The 20,445-nt window shown below is 37.5% G+C and overlaps 1 protein-coding gene across 2 annotated transcripts in view; it reads right to left on the bottom strand.

Annotated features, from left to right (window-relative positions):
- Positions 1-477: 477 nt before the first annotated feature.
- The window catches only part of WDR26 (WD repeat domain 26), a 34,060-nt gene continuing 14,092 nt past the window's right edge, over positions 478-20,445 (bottom strand). For both annotated transcript variants that reach the window (XM_052806559.1, XM_052806560.1), the window contains 8 exons: positions 17,631-17,769; positions 13,392-13,532; positions 11,935-12,054; positions 11,031-11,176; positions 10,425-10,503; positions 9,718-9,847; positions 6,768-6,953; positions 478-5,243 (listed from right to left, as the gene is read on the bottom strand). In XM_052806559.1, the coding sequence (XP_052662519.1) occupies positions 5,218-5,243; positions 6,768-6,953; positions 9,718-9,847; positions 10,425-10,503; positions 11,031-11,176; positions 11,935-12,054; positions 13,392-13,532; positions 17,631-17,769 (967 nt within the window). In that variant the 3' untranslated portion in view covers positions 478-5,217. The remainder of the gene's footprint in view (positions 5,244-6,767; positions 6,954-9,717; positions 9,848-10,424; positions 10,504-11,030; positions 11,177-11,934; positions 12,055-13,391; positions 13,533-17,630; positions 17,770-20,445) is intronic.

Here is a 20,445-nt window from a genome sequence, read left to right as displayed (position 1 = left end):
GTCAACTGCTAAAGGTACAGTGAAAACACAAGCGTGAGGTAGATTAGAGCCAAACATAAAAAACTGGAAAGCCTGCACACAACACTGAATTCAGCTGCAGCTAAATTGCCACAAATTAATTTTCCTAGCAAGGAAGTGAAATACTACAAATATGGAAGAAATCTATAATTAATGATCAAGAAATTAACATCCAAGTCAGTCGTAAGTGAAGTTAGGGAAACTAAGAACTATTCATTCCAGTTATTTATTCTGTTTATTGAATTGAAAGAAAGGGAATACAAACATTTCTGTTAAGTGCTGTGCACCAACATGGAAAAAGTGTATTTTTTTTTTAAAAATCCTAATAAAAACAAATCAGAAGTTAATGTAGTTCCAATTGAACAATTTTTAAAGATATGTTTAAAATACTACACGTTTATAAAATAAAAAAGTTAAAACGGTGTTCTGTAAATAATTAGTAAAACAAGTGAAAATAAATACGAGACCCAAAGTTCTTATGTTTTTAATGTAATATAGCAAAGAAATTTTTAACTACTTAATATAATCCGAGGAGTAACAAAAATCCAGAAAGTTTAAGAACGCAATCCTTTGAAACATTTAATATCAGTCCATAGCAAATAGTCATTACATACCAAAAGCTCTAAGTGTTAACTAGTTCCACCACAACTCCATATAAATCTTGACAATTTAGAAATCTTGAGATCAACAATAAAGTTCTTTTCTTGATCTCTACAGCTTGGTTTGTAAGTACATACATGCTTTGAGGATCCATTTTGTCCCATAAGTTTTCAAGGAGCCAATAACTTTTCCATCTGTGCCTAAAAATGTTAAAGATTCAAATCTAGCACATATACCCTAACAATGAAAAACGTTTAAGAAAAAAGATGGGGCACAATGAATTTCAAATTTATAAAAATATACTGATATTAACCAAAACCTTCCGGTCAAAGGACACTTCACATACACACGACTTAAAGTATGCAATAAGACATGACAAGTACCTAGAACATTTGGTTCTCTGTCTGTTCATGGAACACATGCACACACACATTCATACCAGATGGGAACAACACTCTCACAGACGTTTTATTGAATCCAGATTATCTGGATTAATAGACAGAAAACTTGTCTACAGTTTATTTCAACAACTAGAGGCAGCTACTGCAGCAGTAGTTCAACACTGCACACTTCAATTAAGTCCACCCTGTTTTAAAAAGTGTCAGAGTTAATGATTTTTTTCTTCTTTCTAAACATCATTAAAAGTAGTTTTCAAAATTAAGTATGGCAGCTGAAAATGGACTCAAGCCAATGTGGAAAAGACAGGAGGAGGTCAAAAGGAGCCATTTATGGGATGGGTGTTCCTCTTAATAGTTGTCTCAAAAAAATTAGATACAAGTTTATTTTGTAGCTAAAAATATGGACAAACTATTGAAAGTGCATTTTTCCTCCTCCCCCTTGAGTTACAGTAGTTTGTCTGTTGGTCAGTAAATCCTGCTTTTTACATCCATTCCTCTTTCTCTACCTCCCTCCCCATTTGGGTCTAGAACACCTCCCCTCAAACTACAGCTAATTGTAGGAGTCACGGTTTCCTGCTAAGGAAGCCTTCAAAACTGATTTTGGGTGGGAGTATCACAGCAGTGTAAAAGTATACAGCTAGACACAAACTCCCAACAACATACTGTGTTTTATTAAACATTACCTGTTTGAAGCCAAGTTGAGAAGTAACTGGCAAGATCTGGACAGATTTCTAGCTTGCATCTTTGCTCTAATCATAAAAAGAAGTTACTTTAAAGTTGGAGAACTTTAGAAGACAGAGGGAATTTAAAACAAAGGTGTCATTTCCCCCCACTACCCTCCCCTCCAAAACAAGGACCGATCTAGCATTTTCCCTTTTGTGCTCCATTGTGCCTTGAAAATTACTTACCTGAACAGCTAAAGAACATTCAGATAATAAAATGCTTCGGCATTTTTTTAAAGATCTGCCTTGACAGTAACCTGGGGCTACGGTGAATATTTTAAGCCAACAGTTGACCAGAGAAAGTTACAAAAGGAGTACATGCTTACAGTATTTTCTTCTCTAAAACCACAGGTCTGCTGACTAGAAATACAGTGATGTATTGTGGGTGTGTACTTGTTCCAGCCTTAGACTCCAGCCTATGAACATTTTTAAGCACATGGAAATCAACATGTTGCAAATGAGCAAACTTATTTGTTTTTTTTCCCCCCATAGCTTCATTTTATAGTCAGTGTACAAAAAGTATTGGTACTTTTCAATTCACATATTGTGAATACGTGACATGGTAGAAATAGTTCAGGTTCCTCTTTGATCTACAGGTTGGAATGGTAGTCATTGCCACTAGATCTATAATGTCAGTTTACTGTGGGACCAAGTAGTGTGGCAAAATGAAGATTGCTCTCACCTTTCTCTCATCTCTGCTCATCACCCATGAGCAGCAGACAGCTATGCAATACGCTGTTACTGAGACACTCTGGACACAGTGCCACCTCTATGGAGCTTTCCTTTACATTGCATAGTTGCACCACAAAACTAAAGTGGAGGTAATCAGAACATGTGCTGCTCCCTAACTCTGCTTCTACATACCTGAAGTGTATTTTAGAGGTACAAACCAAGTCCAGAAGAGAAACCCCAGAACGGAGGGGCAGTATTTTGGTAAAAGTACTAAGTTTAAATTTCTAATTACAATGCATTGCAGCAGAAAGTAGGCATCAGCCCACGCACAGCTTGTACCAGGTAAGGAGTCTCACTTTGTTTAGATATGGCTACCACATTAAAAATGCCTGCTGAAGTCCATGAGACTTTAAATCTAAACTTGAGATTTGATCCAGCCTTCACCCCCTGCCTAAAGTTCCCACTGAAGTCCCATGAGTATGAGGTAAGCAAGTAGTGCCAGACCATTGTATGAGACTTTAAGAGATATTAAAACCAGGATTATTCTCTTTACTCTCCCTAAATAATGATTTGTTTGAAAACGTAAGTTCCAGAGTAAGACAATACTAGGGTAGCTTCCAAAGACTCACATACTGATATTGCTTATGAATTATACCATGTTTTGAACATATAAAACACTGTTTACAATTTAGATAATTTTTATTTAAAACCCAAAGGTTTAGCTTAGTCAAATTTGACATTAGGAAATTGTCTTTTTCCCTGCAACACTGATGCCACAGGAACAAGACTGACTAATCTTACACTGTCTGTAACTAGGAAGAAACAAACAGCTTCCTCTAGAACTAGCTAATGGAAGGAACTGATTTGTAGTCCTAAGTTTACACATGTATTCCCAGTACTGTGGAACAGTAATTGCTATCAAACAAATTCACCTTAATTTTAAGACAAATGTACTAGACTGAAGATAAGAATGTTAAGTTCCTACTTCATTTTGGAGGTACTAAAAAAGGAGTATGTCAGGTTCAGGGCTGGTCTCAACCAAAGTATCAGAATCTTAAATCATGTTTAACTTTACACACAAGGCGAGAAAAAACCCCACCACCTGATGGCTGGAATCTAGGAAAAAAAAAATCTAACCTGCTAAGCTTCACTTTGTTTTTCTGGGAAAGAAAAAAGGGACTGTTTATGTTAACCACCACATTCCCATTCATCAAAGTGGCTACGCTTCTTCCAGGAACTCCGGCAAACCTTCCCCCACCCTTTTTCCACACATGACTAATAAGGACACTAGATTATTATCTCATTAAAGGATGAAGTCCACACTTTGTTCACGTCAGTTCTTGGTGGCATGCCCTTCCCTGCTCCCTCTTTACTTTACAGCAGTACCAACATTACCTTTCCACCCAAGGTGGCAATAGGGAATCCAGTGCCATCCCATAATGAATTTGTGTGTAGTGCAGAAGCACAGAGATGCCAAGCCATCTGTTTACATCAAAAAGAATAAATACTTAAATTATAAATGTCTTTCTCTTTTCTTAACATGGGGTATTAGTGGAACTATTCCTAGATTTTCTAGATGTTCACAGCACCAGCTTGCAACAAGGTCTGGGAGAGGCATTTAAATCTGCAAACTTAGAAGTATATTCTCAAAAAGAAACTCTATACACCTTTGTTTATCAAATAAAGAAAAATTTCCATCATAATACAAGTGTTTAATTATGCTTTGTATGTTAATTACTTTTACAAAATGTTGACTTTGTGAAGAAAGGACTTTCAACACATTCTTCCCTCGAGGTGTAGTCTACCTTTTACACCAGCATTGCTGCATATATTTATGTAATTAAAAAAAACAAAAAGACCTTGTCTTGTTTAAATTCTTAGTCTGGTGGTGCACCCTTGAATGATTTTTTTTTTTTCTAAGTAATAAAGTTTATCTGTTAAGATGAACAGTGAGTTCCTCCATGAAAAACAAGCTTCACTGCCTATGTAAAGCTCCTTCCAGCCACTGCTTTTGATTGGGTCTCAAGACACTCCGGAAAAGCATCAGTGATACCGTGTTTCACAACACTTCCTGCATTGTTTTAATTCCAAATGTATACAAATGAAGTCATTTTAATCCTATAAATAATTTATTTTTAAAAAATTGTGCTGTTAACCCCTTTGCAGGGCAACGAGCTATGTGAAAAGTACAAAACTTTTTGTCAAATGTGATACTGAGAGTGCTTTTGACATAGTTCATTGGTTTATCATCTCAATTTATATATACTGCGCAACGGGCAAGGCTAGAATCCATGAACCAAGCTGCAAAGATCTCAAGCTAAGTAAGGCGGAGAGAGACTTGAGAAACAAGAGAAGGAAATACTTTCCTATCCAATGTATACTCTTCAGACTAAAGCACTCTTTCTATCAAGCCTTCTAAACTGTTAAATAAAGTGTTCCAAACAAGCATTTAAACTTCATTACACAGAAGAGCAACAAGAACAGTAGCCTGCCAGACAAAAAGGCAGGGGGGAAAAATATATATACTGAGTTCAATGGTTAGCCTGAATGTAGCACAGTTCTTCACAACCGATGGGGGGGTAATTTCAACACGGTGTCCAACAACGTTCTAACGACGTGCTTCATCTCGACTGGTTACTATGAAGCAAGGTGGTAAATGTTTGGCCCCAACCGGGCTTCAGAAATGGTTCTTTTTCATGACGAGCATGTCTGTCCAGCTATCAATCATGTTTGTTTGCACCAAATCCCAAGCCATTTAAAATACGACTAATTAAGTTAAACTGAAGTCGTCTCCTCCAAATTCGCCATCAACTATCCATGCTACTGCATTCCTCTGAGCAAAAACAAAAGAGAAAGAAATCACATCTTGAAGATCTTATCAATAGTTAATATTTCTATAAGGTCATTAATACAGTGTATTTACAGAAGCTTTACTGAACATGCATTAGTTAGTGGATCTTATGCTGTAGCTAAATCCCATGCTAAAAATTACTTATTTTAGATTCATTATTCATATTAATTTAGAGATTAATCTAGCACGTTAGGTGTTGGTACTCAAAAAGCATCTCTTCCAAAAAGAAATAACACACATTTGCATTCAAGTCCCAGGGGAGTGTGCTAATTACAGAGCTGTCTGTCACCCATTTAAGATTCCTAAGTTGTTAGGTATTATTCCATGCACCTACACCTCTTGTGGAAGCACTGCTGTGAGAAATTAATTTTCTATTTTTTTTATGGCATTTACTAGCTCATCTTCTGGAGGAAGTAAGAAAGAGTGAGCAAGCAGCTAATTGGAGAAAAACAAACAAAACCACAAGTAAAACCAACTGGAGGATAGGCTGTGAGTCCTTATGGGTGCATTCAAGGCATTACAAACAGGAGATTGGCCAGGCTGGTCCACCTAGTCCAAGACCAGAAGCAGATGCATCAGAAAGCACAGGAGCGGGGAGAGGAGGTAATTCTTCCTCCTAATATCCTTCCAACTTTCAGCCATTTTCACCTAAGGGACATTCTGAACTACAGGTGTTTACTTATCTAGCAGCACTCAACAGGTTTCTCTTTCATTACTTTGTCCAGGTTCCCCTTGAACTTGTGTCCACACATACTAGCCACGAGGTCCTGTGGCAATGGGATATACTGTATTTAATTTTAACGTCTACTGTAAATCTTTACCACAAGGTTGAATGTGTAATGACAGAAGCCTATTAACTGCAGAACAACCCCCAGTGGTCATCTCATTAACAGTTCTGGGGGGGGGAGGCAAGAAGGGTTGGGAACAACTGTGCATTTTGACAGCGAAAAAAGTTGCACTGTGTGTCTCTCTTGGACACAGATGATTGCGGATGGTTAGGAAAGCATCAATTGCGTACAGATTTTATGGTGCGAAACTTCACTCTCTCCAGACTTTGGAGATTCCCTTTGTAAGCACTATAATACCATTATTCAATTTGCAGTGTGGTCAGAATGCATTATTTAAATTTTAATAACATTGTATGTTATTAAGCCTCAAGCATTGGAGGCAAGATTTTTTAAGAAGTCTACATAAATAAATTAATATAATCCTGAGGTCTTAGTGACACCACAGTTTTCTATAGGGCTATGTCAGAAATTTGAATATCATTTTGGAAATACCAGTTGTTTCCTTTTTATTCACAAACATAAATAACTTAGATAAAAATCAACAGCCATGCATAAAACCCCAGTAACTTCTTTTTTAGTAAAACGAATTATTCTAACCCAAGAGTTAAAAGCATTTTTCTATCTTATTTATGGTAAAGAAAATCCACCAAACCAACTGCCTTTGATGTAAGCTTTTAGTAATTAGAAAACAGACACACACACACGCTCTGTTTTTTACCTTCAATATCCTGGTTGTCTACGAAAGGCGCTGGTCCCCATATTCTAACAGTGCCATCATCAGATGCGCTGGCCATCATGGATGGAATCTGCGGGTTCCAGCTCACACAATTAACAGTACGCGTGTGCCCTGTCAGCTCCGCAATTGGCAGCTCACTACGCTTGTGCCAAATATATACTTTGTGATCTAAATAAAATATGCGTTCAAAAAAAAACCATAGTGAGAAACAGTGCTCTGCACAGACCAATTCGTCATATCAAATAGCACTTTCACACAAGCTCTCAGCAACTAAAAAACCCATTAATGTTGTCAAACCCATGTCTAAAACCCATGTCTGTTGAATGTGCAATAGCACTAACAACGTTTTTCTTCTAAAAGTGATCAAAAGAACATGGGTAAAGCTCTTGCACTAAGAGAAACATTCCCTTTTAACACTTGCAAGTCTAAAAACGTTTGACTACAATGCAAATAAGCCAATACATGGCTAAAGAGAAAAACCAAGCTGGTCTTAAATTAAAGATATAGAGTTGTAATCTTATTCAAAAGGAAGTCTTGCAGATTTTTTTTTCCCCTCCAACAATTGTATTTACAGATTAGTATATGCATTATAAAGTCATGAGTACTAAGGCAGAATATTTACAACTACCACCTGTTGATGAGTACTAGATAAGATCACAGCTCTACAGTTTATGAAATACATCTTGATACTAAAGATGTAAAACATTCCAGTGAAAGTGCAGACAGAGCAAATGGGAGAGGGCAACGAAGCTTAATGTCTCAAATTGTGAGCTATTACTGTCTTTGGCAACAATTCATTCTTGTGTGGTATTTAAAGATATGAATTTGTACATATTAAAGTAGATGCAATAAACAACGCTACAGATCTTACTTTGTGATAGGAAGCTTTTAATACTTCTAGCAACATGCTAGAAATAGAACAGTGAACTGGTCAGATACTCCACTGCAATTTTTAGAGAAGTGTTACTGCTTTATAACCAACCATATTTAAGAATAAATTACTAAAGGTGTTTGTTTCCCCCCACCCCGCCCCTGCCAACTGTAGACTAGCAGCCTTTAACAAGTCTGTGGATTGTCCTCTGGAATATTCCAAAGACATTCCTGGAAACAGAGCTATACAAACTGAACAAGTATTTATTACTAGTGTTACACAAAAGCCTAGTATTTAGGTCTAACGTATCAAATGAAAGTATTTTAATCTATTTGAAAGGTTTTAGTGTAGATGTCATTCTGAAGGCTTAGCAAACAAACCAATCTTCCTCTATTCCTCTTCCCAGCCCCTCACAAAACAAACTCGCTCTCTGACCTACCTGCTAGAATAGCATCATGGAACCATGTGATAACTGAATTGTCTTCTGTTGAATCAGCTCATTTGAGTGTACCACCTTTATATATACTTGTATTGATGCAAATGTTCTGGTTGTGTTTACATTCCACTTACGATTTCAAGAGACTACATATCCACGCTATTCATCAAACAACACAATTCACTCTCTGCTTAAACACTGGACACACAAGCCTCTGCTGTCTGGGAGAATCAAAGCCTAAACACAAACCAGTATTTTGGTGCTTGTCAGAATGCCTGTATTTTGTTTTGGAAAAAACAAGTTAGCTAGATAAAAGCAGCAGTCAATTTCCCTCTCAGAAAGAGACCTCCATTTTCTTCTTACTGATGCAAGTGTTTGAAAAAAGCCTATCTAGCTGACGACATACTTTAAGAGGTTGTGACAACATAATCTATTACTTTTTTAAAAAAGGCTTTGACAATGTGATGTTATTTGTTTTGCTTGTTTTTTAAAATACATAGACTTTCTCAGTAACCACATTTGCAACAATCCAGCACAGAGAGGCAACAGCTTCAGACAGGCCAAATCTATTAAATAGAGTGCCATCAGTTTCAACCACTGCTCAGTAATTTTTAGGCAATGAAGATAAAGAATAAATAAAAACAGGGGAAAAAAAAAGGACTGGTGCACTGTAGTATGTACACCTACACATGCACATCAGCATGGCTCAATACAAATACTGAACTTTCAGGTACTTGGGTCTCAAACCAAGGACCTTGTTCAACCATGAAAAGAGGTTCACACTGGATTGGAGGACTGGAGGTGCTGTCCTTCAGTCATATTCCACTGGGTCTGGTCAGAGGGTGAAATTTGGTTTTTATTTTAGACATATTTGGTAGTTTCCAGAAAAGGATAGTAATAAGTGTCCTGGCCAACCTTATTTCCTAACAGCTGTGAGTTACATAGTACTAACAGTGATTGCTTACACGTACCAAGTGTAATTCTTAGCCCTGCATAGGCTTGAATCTTAAGTGACTTCCACAGGAGGTGACAGCATTACATCAGTGACAAAACTGAACGAATTCAAGATATAAACCATTAACTAATTTCTATTCTTGCCACAGACAGTTGAATAAAAACATACCACAAAGCCTTTGATCACCAAGAAACCCTACCAGGGTATATCAACAACTGCTTAATTTGAGACTACTCCGTCCTAATTAAGATGATGACTCTACTGAAATTAAAATAAACTCACCACACCTATATCCTCAACAGGCAAATGAAGCCCTTACTCCCCAGAATTATTTTTGATTCAAAACATAAGCCTAAGTATCATACCACAAAAAGAAAAAGCCTTAAGAACACCCCACCCACTTCTAACTAAAACTATGCAGATGCTTTTGCTTCAGAGGAGCAACACAAGAGAGTCATTAATGCTTTCTACTACTACCATCCTCTCAAAAGATCCTTTCCGCTGGCACACAATTATTTCTTGAAGTATGCCACAATCTCAGTGCTCCTCAAACTTATTTAATGAACCAGTTGCTTGCTTTTATAGATGACAATTGCTAACAACATTATAAAAGTAAGGTATAGGAAGGATACAGTGTTCCAGTTTTCTGCACAATGGGGAATGATGTTACCTTCACTGCCACTTGCAATGAAATCTTCATTATGACCTCCAAAACACGAATGAATTGTGTAAAATCCTTGTGTAACACCTTGATACTTTCTCACTAAAACTCTGTCTTGTAAGTCCCATAAGTGAACTCCCTGGGAATAAGAAGTATAAAGAATGTTATTTTATCATTAAACATAATTCATTGCATTCTTTTGAAACACCAAAAAAAAATTAAACATGGTGAAAGTACAATACCTCAGCCAACTTCAGTACTGTTACTAGATTAAGACAGTAAAGATACACCAAATTTCTAGATTAAATTTCCAGTTTGTGGTCCCTTCCATTCTGAAAGCTCCTATTCTTACCCAAGGTTCCAAAAGTAGAATAAATAAAACCTAATTCTCACACCCCCAGACATGTCAGCCTGCCACAATTCTTGCTGTACCTGGCTTCTCAATGCAATAGCCAGATATTAACATTTAATAGTACATGTTTCAAAGTATGAAACTCTTGAATATAAATCAGTCAAAAAAATCGGTCTCAAGAATAAGATTGCCTTCTTGTCAGAGAAGGCCATGCTATATTTATGAATATTACGGCCTTCTTATTACATGAAATACAACTGGTTACTATCAAACATTCCAATTTGCATCAAAATATTTAAAAACAGGTAGCAGTTGCAAGCAGATTTATTTGCATTTTCATTTCCATTTATCATCACCAACTCACCTGAGTTGCTACATTTAACAAAGCTAAACGGCCGTTTTTTGAAATAGTAAACGACATAATAGGGTGATCTTCTTGTACTCTGAAATGGTAAGACACATCAGTGTTAAGAGTACGCTTAACCAAACAATGATGCAACACCAAGACAAAAAGCATGTACTGTCTCTGCAATATTATTGGGGAGAGACAGTTATTAATTGGAAGTTAGGTATGTCTCCGTATGTCAATACAAGCCAGGTCTGCAATAGTTTGCTTGTACTTATGACAAATGCCAAGACCAAAAGGGACTTCAGACCTCAAATCCAGCTCCTAACTTCAAGGCAGGACCTACTAAAATATGCCAGGAATTGAGAAGATGGCAACTCTTGATGACAGAAATGTCAAAACATCCACCAGAAACCTACTCCAATGCTTCGGAAGTTATTTCTAATACTTAAGCTAATGCTTTTTGTTGCAACTGGAACTCACTAGTTCTTGTCCCATGTTATTCTCCTTTTAATACTAAGAGCATTTTAATAACTTGTTTCCTATCCTGCCCCACAAACCCTTCCTCAATCTTCTTCTGACACTAAGAACCAGGAATTAAAAACCAAAGGAAGAGGTAGTTACATGTTCCTGTCTGTAAGATCCTCAAAGTTATAACCCCGAATTCGCTGGTGTGTGTCCGATGCTAGAACAGTTTTCCCATCACTCAAGCACCAAAGGCATTGTACTCTCACCCCTTCCCAGGAGTCAAGGAGATTACCATCTAAATCCTGATAAGGAGAAAAAAAAAAATTGAACTGTTAGTCTCAGACTTCTGAGGAGTGTGACACAAGTATCTTTTTCACCTTCTATTCAGACAATTGCTACAGAAAGCAATCTTACCCTGTAAAAGAGAGACTTAATGAACTAGGACTTGATTGTCTTAACTGAGGGCTTTTGTAGATATCTGTCCTGGAGAGCTGAGAATCCCTTTCATCGCTTATTTTCTCACGCGTGACGTGCAATCTACATCACATCACAGAGCTCACCTTTTCAGTGAGTGAGGCTTGCATACTGCACTATTACTCTGGGCACCAATTCAGATGACAAATAATCAAGAGTAGGGTGAGACTGTGGACCACCACCCAAAATCAACACCAGTCAAGTAATGAGGGTTTCAAATTTCTGTTTTCACTAAGCAAAGACAGCATGCAAAAACTATGAAAGACACAGTCAAAACTCTATGGAATACACAATATTTGTGGACAAAGCCACTGCTGTTTATTAGTGTATTTTCTAGAGCAGCTAAGAAAAAAAATTCCCAGCCCACAGATCCTCCTTTAGGCAGACAAAAGATGCTTGAACCCTTCTAACTGCTACATACAGAAGTGTTGCTGAAATACTAGCGTTAACGTATTGCTTCTTTGAATTACAAAGGATCGGAAGTTTTAGTGTACGTACACATGAAAAAACACGAAACTCAGATTTGACCATGACAAAACTTCCACTTCTTGCTTTGTTTTCAATGGGATAGATCCAGACAACTTACACACTGATAGAACTGTCCACGCTGACCTCCTGTTACAAAACGCTTCCCATCAGGATTCCAGGCCACGCTTGTTAAACTGTCTTCATGAGATTGGCTCATCTTTGTCCTCAGCTCCCCAGTCTGGAAAATACACAAAGGCAGCAAGGCCTTATACCAGAACCCTTTCCCAAAAAGGCATCAATAATTTTATCTGACATAGTGTTTGGAAGTACATATATTTCAACATATTTATTAAAAAGCAACCAAACCTATGAATAGTACAATAAAAAGGCAGAACTATTTCAGCATCTACAGTGATCCCGGACTTGATTTGGGACAATTTCTTTTGTCCCTCAAATCAAGAGGGATGGACTAGTTGGTGCATCAGACAATTGGAAGATTATGAGTAAAGAAGTTGGAAGAACATGTAAGAGAGAGAAGCAACATGAAATGAAAAAAGCCAAACATGGAAAGCCAGGAGGAGACTACAAGAAAACAAAGATGATAAATACATTTCAGCAAAATTTGGGAGTATCAGAGCATTTAGAACTTTTTCCTCCCTGAGCTGGAGCTCTCCATGCCAAAATTCAGCCTTCATCCCCAGCTTATAATGCTACTGTTTCACAAGACAGAGTGCCAATGAGTGGCTTACCACTGTCAAAACAGTAAGGGCTTCTCTCCGTCCTGTTGTGCCAGCTCTAGTGCTCTTCACTGAGCCAATTTAGTCAATTAAACAGAAGAAAAGTTCCTTCTTTTCTCCCTTGGAATACGTTTTTGTTTTAGGAAACTAAATTAGTTCAGAGTCCCAGGCAGCCCAAGAAAGACTATACAGCCCACAACTGAGGCAGGGGAAGCTTTTATATCAACTCAGGTGCCCATAAAAATCAACAGCAGAAAAGGATTTTCAAGTTCACAGAGGAAATGGAAAAATGCTCTAGTGTCTGACTGAAAGATGAAGTTCTGAAATCATAAACTTAAGCCTCTGTGGATCTTCCGCTAATATCACTGGGAGGGTTACACAAAGTAAAAATAGCTTGTATCTTTTGCTACTTGTTGAAACCTTCAATGAGTGATTGCTCCCTTTAGATGATAATTCTGTCCTGTTTCTCTTGATTAATTTACTGTTCTTCTCTTCAGTAGCTCTCTAAGATCCTATGGATTTACACCATCCCTTCTCAGAAATGATCAGTAACCAGATACACTAGAATTGCTACACAGTCCCACACAGTTAGAACTCTAATTTCAGTTCTGTACAAACTGAGTACAGAATTTGTGGGCTGCCATAGTCATTTTTTCAAATTGTGGGGGGGGGGGGGGGGCGGGGAGGAGATCAGCATCTTCTTTACGCTCACACCTTCACACCTTTGCACAGCAAGTTTGTCGAAATGACTTCTTTCACGCTAACGTTTTTAGATATTGAAACAAAAGCAGTATGCTGACCACAAAGTTTTATTTTTTACTCTTTAGTCACCACTTACTTGTACATTCCAGAGCCAAAGCTCAGAACAATCATCTGGGCCACAGGCAACAAGATAGTTGTCATCTGGACTCCAAGCAATATAAGAGACACCATACGCATGACCTTCTAACGTCTTAAGTAGTTTTAGCTGGTGAGTATCCTGAAACAAGAGAGGTTCTGTTGAGACAATGCAAATGAACTCCTACTAGATTTCACATATACAGTGTGTCCAAGTACAGCATGGCAAGTTTGCTTTATGCAACTTGGCACCTGCCTTTTACAAGATGTACGAATAGGTTCTTACTGGAAAAGCAGTTGCTACTTTATAGAGTAGGACCATAAAATGAAAGCTTCTAAGTTTCAATGTGCAAAACAAGAACACTTGTAGGTATTTTTGTTATAACCTTCCGTGGTTCTGAATGTGGAACTCACAAAATACTGTTGCATACGGAGTTGTACATTACATTACACTTGCTTTAGTATAGAAGATTTTCTGTAGCGTCAATTCTTTCTACGTCTACTAGAATATAAAAGTACCATTATCCATATTTTACAGAATTAAGTTACTTTCTTAAAAGTAAAGACATGCTGGAAGCCTGTTATGGTTAAACAGAGAACCAAAACCTTCATGTACGCTGAGAAAGGAAAACCTCCAAGTGCCAATGTTTTTATAAACTTGAGTGCATCTTGTGTGTGCTGCTCAAGAAAGAAGTTTTACAGAAAGATATTTTTAAAAGCTTCCTTGAGAGGTGTTCTTATTTCAGAAGTGTTGCTTACAGCAAGCTGTTGCATCTTTTCTGCCAGATTTAGTGAATGAAGCATACTTCGCTCACGCAGAGTATCTTGTATCTGCTACAACTGTTCTACTGCTGCCTTGTCAGAGGAACTTGACTTTCAAGCAGCTTATCAAAATAAATAGTACAGCTAGATACTGTGAAACAACCATACACTGGCTTCCTAAATACAGAAACATGCTTCAATACAGTATTAGCACTGACTCTTGACAACAACATGCATATACAGAAAGTAGAACCAAGCTTGTTAAACTGTTGACAATTTTTGTGAAGCCTCTTGGAAAAGGGCAAGTGGATTTTCCTCCCTCCCTTCCCTCCCCCTTTTTCCACCCTGCTCATTTGAAAACCTAGCTTGATTTCTCAAATTGTCCCTTCTCCTTTTGTTTTAGTATTAATCAGCAGAGCACCTCTTGATTCTAAACAGAAAGAACATGGTCAACAGAAGAAGAGACAGACACAAAGGACTGTTTCCTGGGATCAGCTGTGAGGGATTTGGTGACTCTCAGCCAGCCTGCAGCTTTGTTGGTTCTGCTGGCTAGAACAACTAAATTCCTCAAAAGCAAGTGGGCCAAGAATAACCTTCAAAGCACAGACAAAGAGGGGCAAATGAATGGACCTCCCTCAAGGCCCCTTTTCCATTCTAATTATTATTCCTGCTCTGCATTAGACACTACTGTGTCTGTAGCTAAACTGATCTGCAAGGAAACAGAGTTATGTCTGACATCATCTTGCATCCTTGAGCTTGCCTGCAACTGATAGATTTCTTTTTACATCAGGATTAAAGTAGCCTGCCACTCCTGCATCACCTTTGAGACTCATAAGGAGCAAGGTATATAGGATATTCCTCTTCTAATGACAGGACTTTGTGGCTTTTTCTCTCTCTCATGCTGCTCTCATTTCTCTCCAAACACAGCAAAACTGCTACACCATGTTTTGCTCTAAAACAGCAGTCAATGGTATTTCAGGAAAATGTCCCCAAATTTAGCCAATCTGCTTCCCACCCACCACCACAAGAAATCTCAGCACTTCTATCCCTTACATATAGCTTCCCAGATTTTTGTTATGTAGAAGAAACAACTATTCAGGTATCAACTTAAGTCTGCAGTAGTTGAGCTCCTTGGCTGAAAAGCCAAAAACCTGTCAACAGTTTTTAGAAAGTGCAGAAAAAAAGAAGGCTTCTGTGAGGAACAAGAAGGACCGCTCTACCAAAGAAGATGCATACCAGTCAAGGCGATACCTCTACCATGCTTAACCTTTGTGCACTAGAGATTCTGCCATGCTTAGTAACAGCCAAATAATGCATTTCACACACACACACCCCTAGTTCACCCAAGACATTATTTAATGCTTCTGAGTCCACATAAGAACTCTGAAATGAACAAATGAAACTGAAAACAGAAGCATGGGTTAAGACAGCTTAGACATGTAGCTGCGTCTTAAAAAAGAAATAAGAAATTCATGGTATGAACTGAAGAAAACACACAGAAGCAGCATCATTACACTTCAAGAGGGGTGATGAAGAAAAGAAAGGGAGAAATGAAGGATTCTCACACAAATGAAGTGTGTGTGGAAGAAGAAACACAGTTCATTTAAAACAGTGTTCTCCCATCACTTGCCCAGACAGTCGGACGGATGTTTCCCTATAGTTTATACATACAGATTAGAAAAATTCTAAATACCCAAAGCCTTGAAAACCTGATTAAACTTATGGTTCAAAAGACATTGTCAACTGCTGCAGGAAATGTGAGAAGCATGCTCTGGCAAATATGAAAGTGAACCATTTCAGTTATGTGGCCTAATGTTATTTAGGCATCCACCTCCTTGAAAGGGTTGCAATTTTTTTTTTTTTTTTTTTTTAAGTACTTAAATACAGAAGATAAAACTCTACAAAGCTGCTTTCCCACTAACTATTTATTAGAGATTTTGTTCCTTTAGCCACCCTTGGCCAAAAGGGTTAGCCTAAAACACTCACAAAACATTTATTTGGCTTGATTAACCAGGTATTAGCTAACAATTCACTATAAAATGTGCTAATCAAGATGTCGAGTATTAAAAACCCATCAATATAAAAGAAAGATGTGCCTCTACAATCAAGTGACAAATCACCAGCAAAAACATTTGATCCTTAATTTACTCAGAATTACTCTGTTAAAAAAAAAAACAAACACACCAAACAAAACAAAATACAGATAATTTTCTAACTAAACAACAGAAGTCATCTTGTGCTGCTATGCATCTCTTGGCCCACAGCACACTGGCTCCAGTTACAAACAAACCAGAACAGTTCTATGCCTGAAAAAACCCATAGCACTTGCTGTTAGTTCAAGGGCCATACAGCAATTATGCACATGGAACACGGTTTTAAAGTTCTCCCATCTTCTTAACAGCCTAAAGGACTCAAATTATATGGCTTCCTAACCTGTAGTTGAAGAAAAGGATTAAGTTCAGCTCTCAAATCCTACTGAAAGCCAGTATGGAACTGCAAAAACCTTTCATATTCCACTTAGCATACCAGTTTGCAGCTGTGTGGTTAAAAGACTGTAAGAATCTTATTTCTGATAGTGTTTTACAAGCATTAACAACTTCAAATATTGTGTGCATATTTTCAAGTTTATTCACAGTCTTCAGTTGTTATGAGCTATACGGGCATACTTTCATATCACTTCTACAAGTCAATGAAAACAGTCTTAGATTCACCGCTCAATCTTTTTATTAACATAAGAATAGATATGGGTAGGAGAGATAAATCTTGTAGCTGTAGGATATTTCATATAAGAGAAACAGTGCCATACATCAGTATCAAAACCTAAAACCGCAGTCTGTAAGAAAATGGATGGGTATACTTCCATGTGTCAGTGGATTCTGACAAGTGTTTAAATCTTCATCTCAAGCCAAGGCAAATCTTACAACAGCAAATAGCATGAAGTTGTATACTGATACAACTTCAGTTTAGCACATACCATTTTATTACTCAGAAATAAAGTACTAAATGGTGAAGTGGACAGAGTATTTAAATCCAAGTGTACTAGTAGCAACAAGGTGACAGAAAGGGGTTAGTCACATACATGGATCAGAATTACTCTAAGTGATTTAGAAGAAAGGTTCCTCACTGCCATGCTCCTTCCACTCTCACCCAATGCTTCTCAAGGCCTTCAAGCTGAGAAGCTCCTCTGGAGGGCACCAGCAGGCTCTACCCCATGGTACTGGTTAGGGGCACAAAAAGTTCCTGCCCCAAGCAGCCAACAGTTCAAGCCTTACGCTTGGGCATCAGGTTTTCAAGTGTCCTCCTTCACTAACTTACACTGACTGTGATCTTCAGTCTTTTACATCCCAGAGAAATACCCTAGTCAGCAGGCTACAGTGCATGTTAGCCTGTCCTACAAAAATCAAACCATACTAGCAAGAAAAAGCAGAGAGGGAAGGGAAAGACAAGTCATACACATTTCAACACATTGCACACTTACTGGATCAACCTGCCATATAATAACAGTTGTGTCCTTAGATCCTGTTGCTAGTTTAGTGCCGTCATTGGAGAATTTACAGAACCACACTTCATTACAGTGCTCCGTTAGTATCTGCTGTGTATAGCATGGGAACTGTTTCCTGGGAAAAGAAAGGGATGTATTCGCAGATTAATAAGAAAGTGGTAAGATTTTTTTTTTTTTTAAATCAAGCTAGTAAAAACTGAACCAAACTTATTTAAATGCAAGACCAGACAACTTAGAAAATTCCTCTATTAACAGCTGCTTCAAATAAGTACAGAATGAAGTGCCTTATCTGGTAAAAAGCTCACACCACCAAGTGATTATAACTAATCATAAGAACACAGAACTATTCTTATGCCACTCTTTCCACATAATTTGTTATGCTTTCATATAACTTGGAATAAAACTGACCTCATTAGGAGTGTAACAGCTTATTACTATACACTTCTATGATGTATAGAAAATACTGGAGTCCAAACCTCTTTGAACCCTACGTGCAATCTTTTATTTACATGTTAGGTTTTTCTAAGTATCTAACTCACTAAGCTATATCTTACCAAGACTTTAGAAGTGATTCTTACATAAAAGCTGAGTAAAAGAAGTCTTATTTTGTTTTCTTGAATGTGATCTTGCAATAAGTTAGATGTTTCTTTGCCTTCATTTTGTGCCATTTTTCACTTTCTTTGCAGAATACCACGTACAATATCTAAGCGTAACTAACATATCATTATGAGCTTTCAACTTGAACTGTTCTCCCTCACAAAATCTGCATTATTTTGTAAAATGTTAAGTGTTTAGCAAACAAAATATTGTATGATAAACTACTGAAGAAGAGTTAAACATTCCTCTATAGCTAATATTTAATACTCTAGTTACACACTGAGGAAAAGCTAACAGTCATAATATTAAGTTAGGTAAGAACTGGAGACAAGTTTTATTTTATTTACAGCTTGCATACTGTGTAAGAATTTGAGAGCTAATATAAAGTAAATGTAGGCTTTTACAGCAGATGGCTGCTTTTATAAGCAATACCAGAGTAACTACAAGTTCATTGTTCAGATGCACTAAAGGGTAGTCTCTAACCACGGACATTTTTTCTTGAACTGCAGGGATCCTAAGTGGTTTAGTCTTATGTCGAGTTTTTATGTTGCCCAGCACAACTCTAATGGGATACAACAGTACTAATGTAACAATGACAGTCTCCATGAATGTACAGCTGTAGTTATAACTGGAGATAAACTGGCCTAAAAAACCCCCACCTTACTTCCTTTACATTTGTGTTTAAAAACACAGTTTGGTGGCAGCCAGGCTGACAGATACCTGAAAAACTACTACTTACCAGAAGCTAGAAAAAGTTCTGCTTAACACAGTGTCTATACCCCCCCTGTCCATTTTCTTTTGCTATAAGATGCTTCCTAGTCCATGCTTAAAGGCTATTGAGCAGCACTAAACAACCACACAGCCCCTCGTTTCCTGTCTTATGGTAGAGGAGGATAAACAAAATGTACATACATCAATATCTGTAGTTGGCTTCCTTGGGTATGTCTACTTACTTAGAGAAACACAAGTCTGTTCTGCTCCTACCTTAAGCTGACCAGGAGCTGTATAGTTGCCACTGGAACAACACTGAGCCCAAGGTAAAAAGCCCCACCCATGAAAGAAGACCTTGTTTTCTTTGGAGTCTAGAGGAATGTAGGCAAGCCCTTACACAGATATGTGTACCTACAGGAAGAGCATTTTGTTATTATTTAGCCATATTGTAATAGGTTAATGTTTTTCCTCAGAGCAGCAATTTGCTCTAGAAGGTGAGAGTCTTTATCCATAACTCATACAAAGTACAAGGGGCTCAGTGTGTCCCAGGAAAGCCTTTTCAGCATATTTCAGTTTAAAAAATACTCTATAGAACAATAGCTCTTGTATTTTAAAGCTTAAGAAAAGCAGCCAAGGTTTTGTAGAAATGAAAAGCAAGCAGTATAATTCTGGAGTATAAAGTTTTCATAGTAAGGCCTTTAGGTTCCTAAAAAGGGTAACAGGCACAGTTGATATAGCTGCTGCAGACACATGCCAATATTGAATTACACTATTCACAATCCAGTCAGATCAGAGCACTCTCACAAAAAGTTCTCTTCACTTAACTAATGAAACAATCCAGCAAATTCAACTTCACAGATAGCAAAGCATACATTAAATAACCTTCTGCAGAAGGAAATAGCAGCAGTCTCAAAACAAGAAACCAAAACCAGTTGTCTGTTTCTGGTTTTGCTAATTAGATATTATTGTAGCTCAAAGGGTTTTCTTCTTTTTTTGAAGTGTTTCATTACAAATTGTTCTCTTCAGCACAACACACTTGAATCATGCTGTTCACATGCTGAAATAAAGTATCTAATAAAGTTATCTGTTGTTGTATTTACAGAAGTTCAAAATTCTAAATAAAACAAACAGCTACTTTTTTATTCCCTGTAGATACAATGGAAGATTTATTCCTCAACTTCTGCAATGGTTCTTTTTCAGAAATCCATGTTAAGCTAGTACCTAGAAAGCAGCAGCATTCACCTCTCATTTGGGCTTCACTGTTTGTTTGTAAACTCAGACTAAAGTTTATTTACATGAAAGCAAGACAAAAGAATTCCAGGGGGAACCCAAACAAAACATCCAACTAGGCTGAAGGCACTAAAAACCAAGAATGACCACCCCCAAAAGCATCAATTCTCTATTATCAAAATGTCTGGCACAATAAGATGAAATACCTCACCTTCATTCCCAGCAGTTTCTCCCTCTTAATCACGTCATAAGA

Source organism: Harpia harpyja, chromosome 13, assembly GCF_026419915.1.
Source record: "Harpia harpyja isolate bHarHar1 chromosome 13, bHarHar1 primary haplotype, whole genome shotgun sequence".
NCBI lineage: Eukaryota > Metazoa > Chordata > Aves > Accipitriformes > Accipitridae > Harpia > Harpia harpyja.
Note: the sequence above shows the minus strand (reverse complement) of the source record. Positions and strands in the feature narration are given on the sequence as shown.